Source organism: Podospora pseudopauciseta, chromosome 4 (genome assembly GCF_035222475.1).
Source record: "Podospora pseudopauciseta strain CBS 411.78 chromosome 4, whole genome shotgun sequence".
In the NCBI taxonomy this organism is placed as follows: Eukaryota; Fungi; Ascomycota; class Sordariomycetes; order Sordariales; family Podosporaceae; genus Podospora; species Podospora pseudopauciseta.
In genome coordinates, this window is record NC_085894.1 from 4,010,832 (window position 1) to 4,030,923 (window position 20,092).

A 20,092-nucleotide genomic window follows, 5' to 3' on the forward strand; every position below is an offset into this window, starting at 1 on the left:
TGCTGCTCAAGTCACGAATTCACTGCGTTGACAGACAACACGCGAGCTTAGCATCTTCATAATCACTTGCTGGAAAAGCGCAGTGCGAATAGGTAGCATGAGGGAAAAGACTCGATATACCTGAGTGTACTTAGCAAGAAGTAGCAGGCTAGATACTTGGATGAAGAATCTAGTCTTTTATGAACCACCGTCCCTGGATATCCTCCCCAAATCAACTGGGCTCTTTCGGTAACCTGGAGCCCATGATGATCCGGCCTTAACTTGGAATGCCTATGGACATTCCCATGTATGGACATTTCAGCCCCAATAAGCCAGCGCCTGTCTTCCCAAGCTCTGCTGCCCAGCAGTATTGGCATGACACCCATCCGCCACCTCGCCTGGCTTCAGCACAAACTGCCCTGGATACTTGACATTCAACTCGGGATCCTCTGCCGCTCGCTTGGCCAAACTGTCGGTCAGTTCAGGACCCTTGCTACCGGCCAAGAAGCAGGTGTTGCCACCTTCGTAGACGGGTTGACCCGTGATGTAGACCTCTGCTCCAGGGGCGGCGTGCTGTCTTGCATTGGCAATGAGACGCTTAACCTCGTCGTAGGTTACCCCCTGCTGAGCAAAGATGCAAATCTGTACCCATACAGCAGTGGGCTTGCCGTGACGGGCGGCCTGTTGGTCGAAGAGACGCCACGAGTTGGAGTTGCTGTTTGTCCACGATTGGACAACCTGAGAGGCAGGTAGATGGAAGGTCAGTCTCCAAGATCAAAAAAGGGCCAAAACAACGACATACCATGCCAGAGGTTCCGTAGGGTTCCCATAGGCGCACCCCCCCGACAGAAACATAGCCTTGAGCTACGTTCTCGGCCATGGAACACCCTATAAAGCCCAGAGTTCGAGTGGATTGACGGGCTTGCATGGCCATGGCGTGGTCACTGAAGACGGGCGAGGCGGTGGCGGTACCACTGAGCAAAAAGGTGCTCAATGTACCAATCAATGCTGCGAGCGGAAACTGCATGTTGACACAGATGGCGGAGGAGAGCTTGTATGACTCGAATAGCGAAAGAAGGCCTGTGTGGGACGAATGGCTTGTGTGGGTTGATGGTGGGAGGAGAGCGAGCTGAAGGAGTAAGTATTGGCCTCGTATTTATAGACGGTGGTTTGGCTGTTGGTGATCTAGGCTCCTGAGTCAACAACACCTTGAGGCGTCGCTTCAACCACTTCATCTTCCATCTTGCCAGCAAGATGACACATGCTCGGCTATACATCACCGACGCTGTCTCTTAAAGCCAAAGGTATTCAAAGTCGATGGGTGAGAATGGTTGCCGAACTCGAAGCCGACTCGCTCTACGGGTTTATTTTGGACCGAATGATACAGGTGGGAGTGTAGCTGGGTAGCACACGAGGGTATCCCCAGTTGCCTGGCCCACACAGCAAAGCCTTGAATCCGCGTATAGAACCATACTTGTAGCTTGGAAGCCTGTGAATTCGTGCTAGAATCTGACGGTTAAGGCTCCGATGCCATGGGGCCCATGTGGCTTTTTGCTGCGGCTATTATATATACAACTGTCACTGCTTGGCGTCGTTTGGTTGCCACGTTTTCTAGATGAAGACAAAAAACGACAGCCGACGTCGAGAGCCGGGATGGGGGATGATACCGTAACCGGACAAAACACATCGCGATGCATTTTTCCGGTTGATGGAGAAGTGACAGCCCCTTTGCCCGAGACGATGGGTTAAATTAGACAGCCTGCTCTGGCACCTTGCCTCTGTAGGCACACACATGAGGGGCAGAGAGGTCCAGTGCTGCCTCGCCTCGTCGTGATGCAAGCCGAGCCAGGTGAACCGCCATCACCACGCAAAAGCCGACCATGTCTGCCGAAAATGATGCTGATGGCTCGCGAGATTTATGTCAACATCTTGCACCTGAGAATCATTGTGCATTTTGGATATCCTCATATTAAGTATTTTATTTCACGCGTTCAAGCGAGGCTTCTCCAGCAGAGCCACCTAAGTTGTTGTACAGGTGTTGTAAAAGGGTACAAAGTCCGTCCAAACTGCACTGCTGTTGCTGTAAATGTGACAACAAAACCCAATGACACCAAACACCTTGGACAGATAAGAAGAATCGCCAGCCATCCATGACGCAGAAAAGTTCACTCGCCAAAAACGCCCAGCATCCGCCTTGGCCCCCACGCGACCTCAATTCCTCCTCACGTCTACCTTTTACCGCCATGCCCGTGTTCTTTTATTTCACGCTTTGGTATCGTACCCCGAAACACGCCAACAGTTGCAGGGAAAAAACAAAACAAATCACGCCCCAACCCCGCGTCACCTCGCTGGGGGCTTATCCAACACCTCGGCGCCCTTGAGCACTTTGCTCCGGAGATCCTCCACATGGCCGGGTTCTTTGTAGGCGGCCTGCACGAGCAGAGGTGTGAGGGCAGCCATCACATTGTGGCCAAACTCCCGGTTCGTCAGGCCTTTCCTCCCCCAATAGTGGCGCACGAGGTGTCCGACACAACCAGACCCGGATACTTCGGGAATTCCGTTGGCCTCCTGACACGGCAGCATGCGGATGTATTGCGGGTGGGTTTCAATGCTGTAGCCATCCAAAAAGTCGTAGCGGACGTGGGTGCTGAAGGCAGCTTGCTCGTGGAACAAAGTCTGGGCCCATTTGGCGCATCCCTTGTAGCGCACCTCGGAGGGACATTCGGCCCAGTCTTTGAACAGGCGCTGTGATTTCTCCCCGGCCTGCGCAATGATGAAGCCAGAGTTGATGTTGACCTTGTGCTTCTCCGAGTCGTCGAAGTTGGGCTCACCGGCAGGATCTTCTGCCATGGCCACAATGACGTCCCTGTCGATCTTCCAGTAGTTGAGCATCCACTCGAGCGGCACCTCGGGGGAGGGGAACATGGCATCGTAGTCCATCATGACGACAATGTCGTACTCCTTGAGGAGCTCCTTGGTGAAGATGACTTTGGACCAGTGGGGGGCGCGGTCGGCATACTGTGGTGCCCGGATGAACTTGTACGAGTAGCCGTGAATTTGGGCGTAGAGATAGTGGCTGAGGAAGCCTGCCGACGGACTGCCCAGCTTGTCCCAGGGTGGAACGCCTTCGCTGTAGAAAATGCTTCCCTCGCCCGCCAGGTCGCGCGTATCCACGTCGAGGATGCAGATCCTCTTCCCCATGGGCTTCGTGTGAACGAGCTCATTCTGGGGAGGCAGCAGCTTTTCGGTTCCGTCGAGGGTCACGAATCGGGGCGCCGTGATGGGCAGAATGAGCGGTTGCCAGAGCGCGCGAATGATGTCCGGGAGGCTGTCGAGGTTCGGGGGAGTATGGTTCGCCTGGCAGTCGGAATGGAATGGGCCATGGCTGTCGTCAAACACCACCTTGGGCCTGCGATTGTAGCACCCGTGATGGTTAGCAAAATGCCAGGTGTGGTGACGGGAGTTGGCATGTGGGTGGTGGACAGCTTACATGCGCGGCTTGGGCAGCGACCCAGTGTACAAGCCCGACGCGAGGATGAGGGTGATGATGAGAACGGGGATCAGAAAGATGAGGCGACGCCATGCCTGGGGCATATTTTGGAAGGCGGCCATGGGCACGCAGCGAAAGAGCGACAACAAAGTCGCAGACACGGTCGAATTGGTGAGCTGGCTGGCTGCGCTGCGCTCAGAGCGTGGCGCCCTGTGAGATTCGGGGCAGGCCTGCTTGGTGTGTGGACGAGGTAGGGGATGGAGAATCACGCCGATCGGGTTGCTGTTGATCGCATTGGAGGGGCGGTTTGCGGTCAGGGCGGTGAGAGAGAGCACCAGCGGGGATTGGACTGTTCTGATAGGAATATGGCGACGTTGATGCCAAAAGAAAACAAGGACGAAAAGGGAAAGCAAAAGAAAAAAAAAGGGCAAAAAGAGGAATGATTTGACAGCAGCGAGCGATCGATTGAGCGACTCGATGGGGCCTGGGGAACGTGTGTGTTGGTTGGTTGGCTACCTTCCTTTCCTTAAGGTACACGAAGGAACCCAACTCCCCTTCCCTCAGGGCAGTGTTCACGATGCGATGCGCGACTCGGATACGACCCCGCCGTAATCATTATTTTTGCTGTGGCCAAGCCAGGGGTCCAAACTGCCAAACGCAGTAAAAAGGGATGGCAAAACCCCCCATGTCTCCTGCCAAATCCACTCAAATCCAGACCAGCCCAGGCCACCTGCACCTCTCCCGTCATCTCGCACTTCTTCTTCACTAGGTGCCTCGGGGCAGTTTCTGGGGCCATTGCTGCTGAGGCATAATTTTAGTTGCTATCAACGATACGGCCGAACAGGCGGGCGGAAGTCTCGGCTTGGCTCTGGCGACAAGACCCCTGTCGTCTGATGTTTGTGCCTCACAACCGACCTCACGACACAGGCCGCCTGCATCACTGGGAAAACATGAAACAATGCCTTTGTTTGTGCCCGTCAAAGAACATGGCAAGGCACCGTTGACTCGGTCGGTCGCAGAGCTGCCTGCGTGGCCGCCCAGGGTCCAGGCTCAACGCCCTCAACGGGGTGCCCCATTGATAAGCACGATAAGGTAGCCGATGGATAAGGCTGCTGAGGCGGGCGCCACGCCCATGGCAGATCGCATCAAAGTGGAACCTGGAACTCCGACGCGACCAGCACGGGCCCTATCACTTCTTATCAATGATGGGATGAACGAGAAGGCCATCCTGATCAGTGTGACACCGCATACTGACTGCATTCACATGATGTGTGCGACAGTGAGAGTCAGCTGTCTGTCTCTTTGTCCCCGAGCGCAGACGACAGTCCAAGGTTGACACCTGCTGGGGAAAGCGAGCTTGGAAGGCTGGTGCTGGGGCATTCGGCTCGGGATAAGGAAACCATCCCGAACTTCGGTTGGGTGTTTGACAACCAACAAAGAAGACCGAAGCACGTCAGTCATTCTGCCGCGGGAGTTGGGTGTGTAGTTGGTCAACCTCTTAAAGAAGTATGGGTAATGGCCCAGGCTTTGCCACTCCCGAGGTCATCCTTCCAGGTTGATGATTCTTGCTTTTACCATCGGTTGGATTCTTCGCGTCTTGCTTCTGGCTTTCTCTGCTCGTGGTCGTTGCTGCAACACAGGCAGTTTGTTTGTATCACTTGTGGAGCTGCATGCAGGCTGTACCTTTGGTTGATAACGTACCTCTGCAAGAAGAATGAGCGTCGGCCACCAGGATGGATCACCGCCGCCATCCTCATCTCCATGCTCTTCCAGAGCCCCGATTTCGAACTATTACCCTATAGGACATGACCTGAAGCACCCTGATGACAGATACCGCCTTGAACATGATGGGAGCTCTTTCGAAAGTCAAGGGGTGCTTTCGCCGTTGCTTCCTGGCTCTCCACACGCCACCGCGCTTCGCAGCAACAGCATTGAGATGCAAGATTCGGGGATATCAAGTCTTGAAAACGAAAGAGAGGCGCAACGTATCAACCGAAAGATGGATTTGTACCTGCTCCCCCTCCTATCGCTGCTGTATCTGTTCAACGGCCTCGACAGGGGGAATATTGGCAATGCGCAAACCCAAGGCTTCACGCATGACATCGGTGCCCTGCCGGATGATCTCAACCTTGCAGTGTCGCTCTTTTTCGTCACCTTTGTCCTGTTCCAGATGCCCTCGGCCGCAGTGGGACAATGGCTGGGGCCGAGCACGTGGCTGCCCATCATGATGGTACCCAGTCCTCTCCAAGTTCTGTTGTTATATGTATACCGCCAAGGACTAACCACTCGATCAGCTCTGCTGGGGCCTCATAACCACGATTCAGGCATTCATCTGGGGAAAAGGTACGGGGCCAAAAGAAACACGAGAACCATGGCGCTGACATTGGCATTGATCACGTACTCAAGTGGCTCTGATAACGACTCGTCTCCTCATCGGTGTCTTTGAAGCTGGCTTTTACCCCACATGCATCGTTTATCTTGGCTCTTTCTATTCCCGGTTCGACCTGGCCACGCGGATTGGACTGTTTTATGGACAGTATGCCATTGCATCTGCCTTCTCGGGGGCCCTGTGTACGTTCGCCCTCAACCCACTCCCCCGACACCGAAGCAGGACGGGGCTGACATGGACTGACTGCCACCAGCATATGCCATCTTTCAGGTCTCCCATGCCTGGCTCAAGCCATGGCAGCTTCTCTTCATCATCGAGGGGTTTCTCACCTGCGTGCTGGGAGCGGTAGCATGGTTGTGGCTACCGACGGGACCTAGAGGCGCGTGGTTCCTGAGCCACAGCGAAAGGCAGTTTGTGGTGGACCGAGTCGGTGGCGTGGAACCCAATGCTGCCAAATACTCCAGCCTTACCCGGCGGGATCTGGTCGAGACGCTGAGGGACTGGAAGCTGTGGTATGTGCTGGTGTTCAACATCTGCGCCAGCGTGCCCGTCACGGCTTTCTCCGTCTTCCTCCCGCTGGTTGTGCAGGGTATGGGGTACGAATCGGTCGAGGCAAACTTGGTATGTGACAAGTGCAAAGGCAAGAAGCAAGAAACGAGAAGCCTAACTCCTTCTACATAGATGTCGGTGCCGCCAGCGGTGTGCGGGGCGGTCGGGCTCTACCTGTTCGCATCCAGCTCGGATCGGCACAGGGAGCGGGGATGGCACATTGTCGGAGCACTGGTGGTGGCGCTGGGGGGACTCGTCGGGGTGGTCGGATCGGTCAGCAACGCAGCCAAGTATGCGTCGCTGTGCGTGTTTCTTTTTGGCAGCTACGTGCCGCCCCCGCTCACCGTGGCCTGGCTCAGCGGCAACACACCGACGGCTGGGAAGAGGGCGCTGGTGGTGGGCGCGAATGGGCTGGGAAACCTGGCGGGCGCCATCGGGTCGCAGCTCTACCGAGCCGAGTATGCACCCGGGTACAAACTGCCGCTGGTGGTGACGTTGGGATTCGTCGGTGTTGCCCTCACCGGTTATGTAGCGTATCGTTACACACTGCGGGCGGTGAACGCGCGCAGGGCGGCCATCAGGAAATCGAAAAGCGCCGAGCAGATAGAGGCCGAGCGTGTCGACTCTGTCAGACATGCAGACCGCAAATGGGTGTTTGTATACGACCTGTAAGGTAACTGGAAGACCTGTACAGTCAGTACATACAACACAGCAGGTGGTAGGTAGCAGAATTGAACACGCCCCCACCCCCCAACATCAGGCCGGGGACATGTTGGTCAGTTCCGCGGGGTGCTGCAGTGAGGTGTGACTGCGTTATCATTTATCACACTGGCAGCTCTCACCTGTTTGTGCTACTGGCCGTAAGCAGGGTCTGATTGGTCCAGGACTGGCATCGGCGCAGACTACCCCACCCCCCTCAACCGCAAGTACCGCCCGGGTTGGGGCGTAACCCACACATCCCGCACGTCCTGATGGTCCCCAGGCCAAGAAGAGTGTCGTCTCCGCAGCCCGCCTAGGAAAAGCTCCACCCTGGGCGCCCAAGCCCCCAGGAAACACTCAAGTCCACCTCTCCTCCTCCACACTGCGGGTACGTTAACCTGGAAACTCTCTCTCCTCCATCGCAGCTCCCATCTCATCCATCGGTGATCCAGTCAGTGATCCATGGTCATTTTATAACCACCATGCCGCGGCAATCGAAACCGCCTTCCACTTCGACTGGAAAGAAGAAGCCCGAGCTGGTCGACGGCCGCCTGCCCGTCAATCCCCGCAGAAAAAAGGTTTTGCCTGAGGAGAGGAAGCGGGTCTCCTCGGCGTGAGTTTGTTCACTTCTTTCTCTCTCCTCTCCTCTCCTCTTCTCTCCTCGCGCATTTGTCTAACATTGGCCCCGTGCCACCGCTCCAAAGTTGTAACAACTGCAATGTGCGACGGGTTAAGTGCACTGGGGAGACACCGTGCCATCAGTGCCGGAACACAAACCGCCCGTGCAAATATCCCGAGGTCGTCCCCAAGGTCACCGTTCCAAAGCTGCAATGGACAGCCTTGACAGCCCTCCAAGCATGGGCCCCGCATGCAATCGAGCTGAAGCGTCAGCTCGAGGCCGGCGAGCTTGTCCGGAAGATCACTCATGAGGATGGTCGGGTAGAGTACCAGCCCGCGAGTGAGCTGCCACCGCTGCCCGAGCTTTCACATTTCCAAGACGAGGTGTCGCCTGAAGACGTTGTCAATGCTGAGTCGTCACGGCCGCCGTTACCACCAGCCCCGGCACCGCAAACAGCGGCACCACTGCCGCAACCACCAACACCCCGTCAGCAGCAGCAGCAGGAGCAGCACCACCACTACCTCCTCCAACAACCACCACAACAACAACAACGACAGCAGCAGCAGCAGCAGCACCATCAACATCATATAGCGGAGCACCAACACCGGGAGAGGCCGCCGCTGGGTGAATCACCGCAAACTGGGGACAAGCTGGACAAGATTCGCTCGGCATCACCCTCAACTTCATCCATCTTGAGTAAACGGTCGGATTTTTATCTCAGCACCAGCACTGGCTTTGATCCTCGAAGTGACGAAGGACGCATGCTGGCCGACTCAACTGGCACAAGTCGATACTTGGGGGCGTCATCCGGAGCAACATTCCTTGACAACATCAAGAACATGATCACCCTGACCACCCCTTTAGCAGCCCTGATCTCCAAGGGACCCGAGCACATGTTTTCACAAACTACTGGAAGGTACCAAACCGACGATTCCCGTGCCTTGCTTGGGCCGCCGTTGATGGACCCAGTCCGACACCTGCCTCCAGCTCCCGACATGGCCAAGCTGCTGGACGAGGTCCGCTACTTCATCCAAGACGGGACCACTGACGACTTGTTCCCAAGTGGCGGCATCATGTTCTGGTCGTTCCCGACCTTCACTGATCTCTCGGCCCTGGGTACCGCTCGTCGAGACCGAATCGTGACCGCTCATGGAGAGCAATATCTCCAAGTGCCCCGGGATGACGAACAGCGAACCCCGCTCGCACTGACCTTTGCCGCGTTTGCTTTCAACAGCCTTCTCGGCCTTGCAGGCAAAGACTCTCGCGTCAATGGCCGTCTGGGTGAAGACTTCTATGCCACCTCGCGCCATCTGCTGGGAGACCCCTGGGACTTCGGCACCTCCACCATCAAGGAAGCCGCCGTCATGGGCCTATTGGCGCTCTACCTTGTTGAGATCAACAGACGTGACAATGCGCATCTCTGGGTGAAACACGCCATGCACGTTTGCGAAGTTCGTGGAATCCATCGCGGCTACACCGACGATGAGGCCGAAGTCAGAACGTTTTGGACACTCTACATTATTGACTCGTATGCTCCACGGCTCCTTTTTCTCGCATGACGCTGGAGCACTTCCACTGACACTCTTCCAGGTGGCTGAGCTGCTTACTGGGACGCACGCCATCAATCCCGGATGATGGCATCTCACTTCGGCCCCCCCGAGAATGCCCGTAAGCACTCCCATGTTCTCTTGCATTATGATGTCCTCTCACATCTGTCTTGTAGCCATTTTCCATCTCCCGTCGGCCTGAAGGCCCATCTGGAACTGTCCCGCATCACTCACAAGATCATTTATAATGGCTTGCGCAGACAGTCAGATGGCAAGAAGCCCGAAGATCGAAGGGCCAGGGCGGAATCCCACGTCAAACGATCCCTCGAAAGTCTGAAAAAATGGCTGAAGGCCCTCCCTCCTGCTCTTCAACTCCCCCCGGATGCCCACACAAAACTGCATCTTCCCAATAGCTTGACGACCGAGGAAGTTCCCTCCGGGTTCGGTCGCGATCGTGCATGTTGGTCACTGCACATGTCATACAATCAGGTAAGTTCTCATTGACGATAAGACTTCGCAGTTGCTGACACTCTGCCATCAGCTCATCATCCTCACCGTTCGTCCTGTGATTCTAACAGCAGTGCGGAAAGCCATTGCTAGCCTCGTCAGTACAGGACAGATGTTTAATATCTACGACAACGCCCTGGTGGAAGAGATTCGCTGGTGTACGGATGCGGCGCAATCCAATCTTCGCCTCGGATGGCTGATGCGCCAAAACAGCCCGCATGGCAGGTTGCTGGTGCAGGATCTGCACCACATTTTCAATGCTGCCGTCTTCCTCACCATGTACCAGCTCGTCTTTGTTAATGTTCGGACGCAGCTGGTGGCTGATGTGGACTGGGCCATTGATGTCTTCAAACAGGAGCAGGAGACAGGCTGTGCATATGCCAAGGATTGCTTCGAGGTCCTGCGCGACCTCAGGTTCCTTGTCAGCGAGCTACGGGACTGGATTCATAACCAGACCGAGAAGGAGAAGCTCTGGGACGACGACGGGGCGTTGAAGAATTATCTGGGCGCCATGACGGCGCCTCGCAACAACAACACTTCCAAGACAGACCTTGGTGCAGATGTGCCGATGCATGACGTCCAATTCGAGGGCCGCCCCATCAAGCAAGCCCACGGCTTCAAGAAGGGGTACGCAAGGCGGATCTGGGACACGCTAACGTCCTGGCTCCTGTTGGAGGACAACTCCAATGAGGGTGACGGTGGTGGAGAATGTTTTGTGTTTCTTTCCAGTTCCAGTTCAGATACCAACTCAAACTGTTCGTTCCCCCTCGGAGGATACTAGTACAGAGGTCAAGCGATGCAAGCCTTCTTTTTCTGTCTTTTCAGCGTTTTCTTTTTGGACTTTTTATATACACCTCTATATATACGGTGGTTTGAGTCGCCGTGGTTCGTTCCTCTACCGGACGCCATGCAGAGAAAAAGGGGGCCGTGACGGGCACATTGTTTTGTTTCTTTACCTTACGAGTAATGAACGATTGACGAATATTTCCGCAGCCTTCTAGGGCGAGCCATGAATATGTACCCGAGTATGTCGCACAGATATCATTCTTTCTTTTGCGTAACAGGGCGAGAATGTGTCAGCAACTGAGTCGCAACTTGGGCAGATAGCAGAGTTCTGTTTTTAATTCTACCGCATCAAGGTTATGTCAAGTATGTTACAAGTCCCCAAAAAATGTTGCTCTCTTCCTTCACCAGATATTGCACCTGCTTTGCAATGTTTGTCACGGTCCACTCGCCTTTTTCGGCAATATATGCGTCGACCAAGCCACCAGCAACCCATTTGAAAAGAATGTTCTTGGTGGTCACCACAACCTGTCCTTTGTTGAAACTGTTACCCCGCGGAGTGGCTTGAAGCAGGTCTTCTGCCCCGTTCCTCACTCTCTCGGTGTTGAAGGCGGCCCGCCAAGCTCGTATAACTTGGAACGGATCGCTATCTTCCTCGTATGAGTCTTGCGATCGACGCTATCCTCCAACAGTAGTTTTCGAAGTAACTTATTGTTGGAGATCTTGGCCGTGTCTGTTAACATCACAATCTTGGTGGTTGATGACAGGCACTTTGCCGTTAGAACAGCAGATAACGGCCTGGTCTTGTTTACCACGGCGCCAGATGGCGAGAGACTATCTGAGCCGATAAGGACCATATCTACCGCTGTCGTTGGCCCAGACCTGGACAGAGAGGCAATCGAGGCCGAGGTATCGGGTACAGTGTAGTTTTGTGGGGTCTTCCAGGGGATTGAAAAGGCGCTAAGAGAGAAGAGGAGAGGGAGACGCCTTCGAAGAGCGGTCGGGTTTCCAAGACGTTGAGCTCAATGATGTACTGGGTAGAGACGGAGGATAAAACGGCCAGGATGGTGGAAGAAGACGAGAGGGTGAGGATCGAGAGGTCGTCTCTGCCGAACAAGGACGAGCGAATGTATGACACAAACGACGTTGTGATATCACCCAAGAGCTGAGTCGTAGAAAGAGAAGGGTGTTGTATGGTAGACAAGACCGCCATTCTCAGATGATGCGCAGAAGTGTTGGAGTCCGCATCAAATTAGGCTTTGATCTCTGATCATCTGGCCAGGAGAACGCTTGTTATGGCTGCTCCCATGCTTGGCCGCCCATTTTCGGAGAGATGCCAGCCTGCGGTGCGGATAAGGTTCCAGTCCAAAATCTCGAGCGAGGCTGCAACATCATCTAGGATTTTGACTGCCATGGTGGCAAGCTCTCTAGCTCCGCTCTCTTGATCAGTGGCCAACTTGGTCAACCCACCGGCCAAAACTCCAGCTGCCTGCGGCCCAAAGCCGGCTTCAAAGTACACCCGTCGGAGGCTTTCTGCAAGCTTTGGAACGCCGTTGAGAGACGGGTTGGTAATGACTTCGTCAGCATCATACCAACCCCACCCCTCGTTTTCCCAGGTCAGTCTTAATGGATTGTTCGTCACCAGGATTGCGTAGGCAGAACCTTAACGGAAAGATAGTCCACTCCCGCTTGACTGTGGAGTCACGGAAGGTGTAGCTCTTACCATGACGAAGGAGTATCAGGTTGGAGGGTGTAACGATTGTCCCTTCCGAGATCTAGCGCCATGCTGCATGAGCGGCGATGGGTCATTGGGTTCGATAGTGTGACAAGGGCTGGATATCAGGGCTTAGAACAGTAGTTAAACTTAGTTAATGATCTACAATGGCCTCGAAGTCGTTAACGAAAAAAAAAAAGGTCTAAAAATATAAATAGATGTAGAAGATCATATAATTTAACTATGATATAAGCTATTATTTAATTAATATATTATATTACTTTTTTAAAAATACAATTCAAATATAAATTAGAATTAGATTTGTAATTACACCCAAAAATCTTTAAATTTACTAGCATTTTTGGGCTTAAAAGCTTAAATAAATTTTTTAACGTGGTTGTTATAAAAATAATTTTATAATTTTAAATTTAATCTTTATTTAAAATAAACTTCTTTATTTATTTTAGGTAAATTTATTACTTTTTTTATTTAATAACTTTTCATTTTTATTAATATTAAAATGGTGAGAAAACACACAAATACAACCAAAACACCACAAATATACCCTCAACAGGTCCCTAAATAAATACACCTACGTGACAGTGGCTCGCTCGCAGGCCGCACTTTACGCAGGACAAAAAAAAGGCACTATGAGCTTGCAGGCCACATAATAAGCACGGGAATAGCCTGATCAGAGGGCCAGGATTGCCTGCACGCATGCAAGGCACAACATTTGAAGAAATAAAGTCGATGTCATGTATAAAATAGAATGTGAGGAGCAGACAGCTTATATAATAACCTCTAAACTCTCCGAATCCTCCGAGAGCCCCACTTCCTTACTTATATCCTTAGGTCTGTAGTGTAACGAACTTCTATCCAGAACCTCTGAAAAGGACACTAGTTAAAGGCACTTCTGAATAATCCTAGTTCGGTATATATTACGGCTTAACACTTAGTGAGGCGTAGGCGCACTACGAACTAATCGTTAGTATAGAGTTAAAAACTAATTAGAGTAGGAGTATTAGAATTAAAGATCGAGCTAAAAGAGTTAAACTAAAATAAATAGTATCGATAGGATCGATATTTAAGTCTATTGATTTAAGACGGCGTTAGGCTTAGTATAGGGCCTATATATACGAAGGAACTAGCTAATATAAATAGATAGTTCCGTAATATATAATTTAAATTATATTTACAATATTTATTATTTATATTAAAATATCTTATTATATACTATTTAGCTGCACCGAACTAGGATTATTTAAAAGTACTTTTAACCAGTATCTCTTTTAGAGGTTCTGAATAGGGGTTCGTCACAGTATATTAAACAGTATATAATAATAGCTTATTTTAATTACAATAGTCTAGCTACTAATAATTGTGACTTATATTATATATTGCGGAACTATTTATTTATATTAGCTAGTTCCTCTATATATATATGGACCTTAGGACCGTAGACCGTTAACTTATAGACGGTCCTCAATCCTTTTTAACTCTAACCTAGTATCCTGCTTTAAATAGTATGCTATTATATTTATTAAAATAAAAAAGTTTAATAATTTATAATATATAATTATAAATAAATTTAAATAATAATTAACTATTAGCAAAGTTAATTATTATAATTTTAAACCCTTAAATAAAATATAAAATTAATCTTATATAATTATTAATTTTATTAATATTATACTCGGATATATTAAAGGAGAAGATAGATATTTTAATAAGTTTTTTTAAAAGTTTTAAAATAATTATATATATAAATATAGTAATTAAATTATTAAAAGTAAAATATACGGAGTATAGCTAAAAGTAAAGAGATAAATATAACGAACTTTTATCTAGAACCTTTAAAAGGGATATTAGTTAAAGGTACTTCTAAACAATCCTAATTTGATATAGCTAAACAGTGTACAACAATAGCTTATCTTAATCACAATAGTCTAATACTAACGATTGTAACTTATATTATATACTGCGGAACTATCTATCTATACTAGCCAGTTCCTCCGTATATATAGACCTTAGAACCCTAAGGTGCTCGCCTTACTACGGCCTCGATTACTCCTAGCACATTACATCCTACAATATACTCGTCGTGCTATACCTCTAATTACCCCTAGCACTTTGTATCCTGCAGACTACTCGTGAGCCTTAGCACTATAGCACTTTTGTTTATGCTTAATTGGCTGTCCCCTAACCTCCTTAATAATCGGCTAGGCGCCCCACGCCCCACATATAGCGTAGCCTGCTATTAGTTTAACTATAATAATAAAAATAAAATAAAAAAGTTTAAAAATAATTTTTTTATAAAAATTTAAAATATTTATTATTGTTAATATAAGAGCTATAAAATAATAAAACTAATCTCTGGATAGTATATAATTATTATTTTCAATTACTAAAAATTATATATAATAAATACTAAATAGTTAGGCTTAAATAGTAGTTTAATATAGCTAGTAACTTAGAAAAATGTCGGAAACTATAACTTATATATAACTTAGCAGTTTTATATACTAAAGGCTTAATGTAGCTATAAGATAATAATGTCTTATTATATTATAACCCTAGTGCAAGACAGTTGTGGGGCTACGAGAATAGGGGCTAATTAGGAAAATATATAGAGGAGCCAATTACAGCAAGAAATAAAAGTAATTAGTGTAATTAGGGCACTAAGTAGACTAAGTAGGGTAATTAATGTAATTAGGGCACTAAGCAGGCTAAATAGGAATAATTAGTGTGATTAGAGCATTAAGTAAACTAAGTAGACTAAATAAAGGGGATTAGTAGCTTTAGGAGACTAATTACGGCTTAGTACGAGGACTATATATACGGAGGAACTAGCTAGCGTAAATAGATAGTTCTATAATATATAATTTAAGTTATATTTACGGTATTTAATATTTATATTAAAATATTTTATTATATACTATTTAATTATACCGAACTAAAATTATTTAAAAGTACTTTTAACCGATATCCCTTTTAAAGGTTTTAAATAGGGGTTTATTATACGTTATATATTTATTTTAACTTTATTATAGATAGTTAAAAGCGTCTTTTTACTATTATAGCCGGACCTAAAAACGTTTAAATAGAAGGCGTCCCGCCTAACCTAGGCGCCGAAGGACCTTCCGCTAAACCTATATCCTTTACCGTAAAGTAGGTTATTAAGCGTCTTAAAGAGCTCGAGGATAAGGCTTAATAGACCCGGGAATAGATTTTCGCTATCTCGGCTACGTTTAAATCGACTATTAAGCTTCCGGTACCGGAGCGTTATAAAGGAGAAAAGGCAGAGCTTAAAGGATTCTTAATTTAACTTAAAATCTATTTTTATTAGTACCTAAACTAATTTACTAACGAAAAGTCAAAAGTAATTTTCGCGGCTACTAAACTTAAAAATAGGGCTCTCGTATAGTTCGAGCTTATCCTTAACGATTATTATAAATAGAAGCCGGAGGATTAAAAGAAGATTATTATAAAATACTTCGAGAGTTATCGTACCTTTAAAGCTAAGCTTAAAAAGGTATTTAAAAAGTATAATAAAGTAAAACGCGCGTAAAATAGACTCTTAAGTCTACGCTAAACGCGCTCGGTAACCGACTACGCAGCTTAATTTAAAATTAATAACCTATATAGCGCTATTAACGATAAAAAATTAATATAGCTTTTCTACTATAGCCTTAAAAATAAAGTAAAGGATAAATTATATAAGAAAATAAGGCCCGATATTATTAATAAATATATTACTATAGCTATACAGATCGACGATCGGTAATTCGAATATTGTATAAAGAAAAAAGGAAGTAACGGTAAAGGTAACTACGGTAATAGCTATAAAAAATACTTTAACGGTAACCGCTTTAACGATAGATATAAGCGGAAATACTTTAGTACTAACTACTCCGGTACTATATATTCGGGACCGATAAACGTCGATACTATATAATAATAAAAGCCGTAAAACTAAAGCTAAAGTAAAAATAACCTTAAATATTTTAATTACGGTAAGGTAAGATACTTTAAGAAAGACTATAGGGTACCTAAACGGCTTAAATAAAAAAAAAATTATATTAATTACTATATCGAAAGGACCGAGGATTATAAAAATAATAATTATCGGATATTAATAAAGTAAAGTAGTAAGCTCCGAGAAAAACTCTAATTAATATACCGGATAAAAAAATATAAAGTTTTAGAAAGTAAAGGAAGTACTAAAAAGGCTAAAGGCAAAGTATAAAAAAGGAGATTTCTAAATATAGGCCTTATAGGATTAAATAATATAAATTATTATAGAAATTATTACGGAAATTATTAAAAATAAGGATCTCGCGTAAGGACCTATTAGGTAAATAATATTAAAAAAGTAATATAGTAAATACAGAATTACTATTTTATAAAATATATTATAGCCTATAAAGCTTTTATATAAAAGCTAGGAAAAGTATTAAAAAGGTAGGAAGGTCGTTAATATTAAGATCGCGAAGTTATTAAAAGATATATTAATACCTATATAGTATATACTTTATAAAAAAGATACGGTATTGCTTTATCCTAAGTATTTAGAATATCGGAAAGTACTTTAATTTTAATATATTATATATAGATATATAAAATACTATTAAAGTAAGTCGCTATACGGCTATTAGCCGGTACGTAAGGTAAGTAAAGAAAGTAAATTATAGTTAGTTAAAAGGACTATAACCCGGTAGGAAAAAGCCTAATAAAAGGACTTAAACGACTACGTTTTATAAAAGATTTAGAACCTAATTAAACTAAAGGATAGCCTTTAAATAATATAGATTATACTAAAGTATATAAGGTACTATATTAAATATATAAACGGTTAAAATATAGACGATAGTATACGCTTGTAAAAGGAAGTAATACTAGGATAATACTAAAGCCTAAACTATATTATATATCTATAAAAAAAGGTTAAGCGATATTATTAAACTAAAATGCTTAAGATTAAATAAAAAAACTATTATTAAATATAAATATAAAAAAATATTAAAGACAGAAAATAGGAGAAAGCTAGACGGGCGTAATTAAAAAATTTTATATTATTAATTAATTTAAAGTAAAAGAATATTTTTAAACGATAAAATTATTTAGGAAACGACTTACGGCCTTTCGCGGGGGCCATTAACCTTTAATAGATTACAAACGGTATTTTCGAAGGTATTAGCGTAAAGTAAAGGTATAGAATAACGACCTAACGCTCATTAACGAAGTTATTACTATATTAGTTTAGGGTACGGCCACAGGCCTAAGGGTTTAAGTAAGGAAGTGGGGCTCTCGGAGGATTCGGAGGTTCATAGGTTATATATATAAGCGGTCTGCTTCGGACATTCTGTTTTAGACAAATCATTGACTTTTATTTCTTTATATTTTTGTACCTTGCACGCGTGCAGGCAATTCTGGCCTTTTGATTAGGCCGATCAGGTATTTATTATATAGTTTGCGAGCCTATAGAGTCTTTTCTTTATCCTACGTGGAGTGCGGCCTGCGAGCGAATTACTATTACGGAGGTGCGCTTATTTATATACCCTATTAAGGATATATTTATAGTATTGTGGTTAGTTTATATATTTTCTTACTATTTTAAATAAAGGTTATACCTAAGTTAAATAAAGCTTAAGGTCTAAACTAAACTTAAAAGTCTTAAGTACTAGAAGAAGTACGAAGTTACGAACGATAATAAATACCGATAACTTTATTAAACCCCGCGAGGTTCGATAAAAATAATTTATATTTATTTAATTAAATATATATCTTTTATTATAGGTTAAATACCGAGCTTTCTACTTATATATAAAGAGTTAAATGTATAGTCCGGGTAAGACCTAATAGTAAATTAAGAGTATTAGTCGAAATTAATTCGTTAACGAATTTTATTTCGGTAATAATTATTAAAATTCTTTTTTATCTTTAGTTAAAAGGAATTTTTTTAGTATATTATTTAGTAGTAATAAGTAATCGAGGGGGTTTCCGGGTTAACCTAACTTAAGATAACGGAGATTTAAAAGTAAAAAAAGAAGGATACTCTCTTTTTAATTTAAGTAAAAGTAACTTATTTTTATTTATTAAAATTATAAAGGATAACCGTTTTTTTATTTTTAATAATATATATAAAGAAGAAACTATATTATTAACGTAAATATAATAATAATTATTAATTATTAATATATTTAATAATATTTTATTTATCGCTTTAACTAACCTTTTTAGTAATAGTTAAGTATACTAAGCTCCTATAGCTCGTTCCGTAATAAAAACGGTTAGTTTAATAATTAAATTTTTAAAATTATTACTATTCGTTTTTTTTTTAATTATAGACTATACTTATTATAAAGATATTAGGACCTTTTACTTTTTTTTTAATTAAGGTAGCTTAATTATAAATCTTAATACTTTTAATATATTAAGTAAACCTCGTATTAACTTAAATCTTATTATTAGGAACTATTTAACGGCTCCTATTCGGTATACTAAATATTCCGCTTTTTTTTTTAGATTCGTATATTAATTTTAGTAATCCGGATACCTTTATCTTATAGGAGCTTACTTTAATTACCGTTATTTTTAAAAGTCCTTTACGTTTAATTGGCCGACCCCCTATCCTATAATACTTATATACTTTCTTTAATATAAATTCTTTAATCCGAAGAAAATCGGTTTTAAGAATAACTTTAAAAGTAAGTATTTTATAGAATATTTAAAGCGTTTTAAAAATACTTATAAAAAGTATTAAGTTATAAAATTTACTTTTCGCGTTTATAAGTTTAAATTTTAATATAACTTCGACGTAAAAAAATAAATTAATAAATATATAGACCTACCTATACCTATTAATATTTAACTTATTTTAATTACTCGCCTTAAACGCCTTTTTAAAATATATAACCTTTAGTAAAATAAAGATATTTATAGGAAATTAAATAACTTTTACGTTAAAGTTATTTTTAAAGGAGTAAGCGAGTTAAAGAAGGTTATTTTTAATTACTTTAAATTATTCTCTCGAGTACCGATTAAGGAAAAGGAAGTAATAAAAGCTAAAGTTATTAGCCGTTTCTAAATAAAATTCTTTAAGTCTATAAAAATAATTTTTATTAACCGAAGAGGATCCGAACCTCGTTTAAGATCTATAAATTTTATTATTTAAAGCGATTAAATTAATAATATAATCGAAGATAAATATAATATAGGAGGAAAAATCTATAAGGAGGATAAATTAATTATTATACCCTCCTTTATTATCTTTAATTAAGCGGCGAAAGTACTCGATTAATATATAGCGGTTAACGCTATAGTAAATAGAGAAATAATATTATAGTATTTAAAGGTAAATATTTATAATAGTTTTTTTATATTAGAAAATAATAAATTTAGGGTAATAAGGACCTATATTTAATATTTAAAAAACTAAGTACTTTACTTTCCGGATTTCGGTATTAGCCTTAATAAGGAAATAAATTTATCTTTTAATACCTTTTTTATAATTAATATTAAAACTTAATTCGGAAAATTAAAAGGATAATACCGCGATAGTCCTTCGCTATTAAAAAGGTACTTTTAGTATAGTAAGTTTAGCTATTACGCTAAGTCGATAAAGTATTTAAAAAAAAAGTATAATAAGGTATAAGGATTATACTATATTAAAGGAAATAAAGTATATATCGGTAAGAAAGAATAGCCGGATAGTAAAAAAGTATAGTTTAATTAAAAAGATATAAAGAAGGTATAACGTAAAGGGAAGGTTAGTAATTTAGTTTGCGCGGTAATTTCGTTAAAACTAAAATTAAAT

The 20,092-nt window shown here is 44.1% G+C and overlaps 4 protein-coding genes across 4 annotated transcripts; 2 read left to right on the top strand and 2 right to left on the bottom strand.

Annotated features, from left to right (window-relative positions):
* Positions 1-12: 12 nt before the first annotated feature.
* QC763_404315 (uncharacterized protein) lies at positions 13-1,006 on the bottom strand (the record flags this gene model as incomplete). Its single annotated transcript, XM_062912075.1, has 2 exons — positions 13-717; positions 782-1,006. 2 exons carry the CDS (start codon positions 1,004-1,006, stop codon positions 298-300), a joined length of 645 nt encoding a protein of 214 aa, XP_062766356.1. The 3' UTR covers positions 13-297.
* Positions 1,007-2,319: 1,313 nt separating this feature from the next.
* On the bottom strand, positions 2,320-7,150 carry QC763_404310 (uncharacterized protein; the record flags this gene model as incomplete). The annotated part of the gene is made up of 2 exons (XM_062912074.1): positions 3,470-7,150; positions 2,320-3,388 (listed from the first exon to the last, which is right to left on the bottom strand). Exons 1-2 carry the CDS (start codon positions 3,589-3,591, stop codon positions 2,320-2,322), a joined length of 1,191 nt encoding a protein of 396 aa, XP_062766357.1. The 5' UTR covers positions 3,592-7,150.
* On the top strand, positions 4,843-7,150 carry QC763_404300 (uncharacterized protein). The gene is made up of 5 exons (XM_062912073.1): positions 4,843-5,699; positions 5,764-5,812; positions 5,876-6,040; positions 6,112-6,479; positions 6,540-7,150. Exons 1-5 carry the CDS (start codon positions 5,184-5,186, stop codon positions 7,077-7,079), a joined length of 1,638 nt encoding a protein of 545 aa, XP_062766358.1. The 5' UTR covers positions 4,843-5,183; the 3' UTR covers positions 7,080-7,150.
* Positions 7,151-7,317: 167 nt separating this feature from the next.
* On the top strand, positions 7,318-10,945 carry QC763_404290 (uncharacterized protein). Its single transcript, XM_062912072.1, has 6 exons — positions 7,318-7,494; positions 7,559-7,719; positions 7,811-9,253; positions 9,316-9,393; positions 9,449-9,761; positions 9,814-10,945. The coding sequence occupies exons 2-6, from the start codon at positions 7,589-7,591 to the stop codon at positions 10,558-10,560; spliced, it is 2,712 nt and encodes a 903-aa protein (XP_062766359.1). The 5' UTR covers positions 7,318-7,494; positions 7,559-7,588; the 3' UTR covers positions 10,561-10,945.
* The last annotated feature ends 9,147 nt before the right edge of the window (positions 10,946-20,092 follow it).

Coding starts and splice junctions, on each gene's coding strand:
- QC763_404290 (XM_062912072.1), top strand. CDS start 7,589: ATGCCGCGGCAATCGAAACCGCCTTCCACTTCGACTGGAAAGAAGAAG. Junction 9,254..9,315: donor ACACTCTACATTATTGACTC/GTATGCTCCACG, acceptor ACACTCTTCCAG/GTGGCTGAGCTGCTTACTGG. Junction 9,394..9,448: donor CGGCCCCCCCGAGAATGCCC/GTAAGCACTCCC, acceptor TCTGTCTTGTAG/CCATTTTCCATCTCCCGTCG.
- QC763_404300 (XM_062912073.1), top strand. CDS start 5,184: ATGAGCGTCGGCCACCAGGATGGATCACCGCCGCCATCCTCATCTCCA. Junction 5,700..5,763: donor CGTGGCTGCCCATCATGATG/GTACCCAGTCCT, acceptor CCACTCGATCAG/CTCTGCTGGGGCCTCATAAC. Junction 6,041..6,111: donor TGCCTTCTCGGGGGCCCTGT/GTACGTTCGCCC, acceptor GACTGCCACCAG/CATATGCCATCTTTCAGGTC.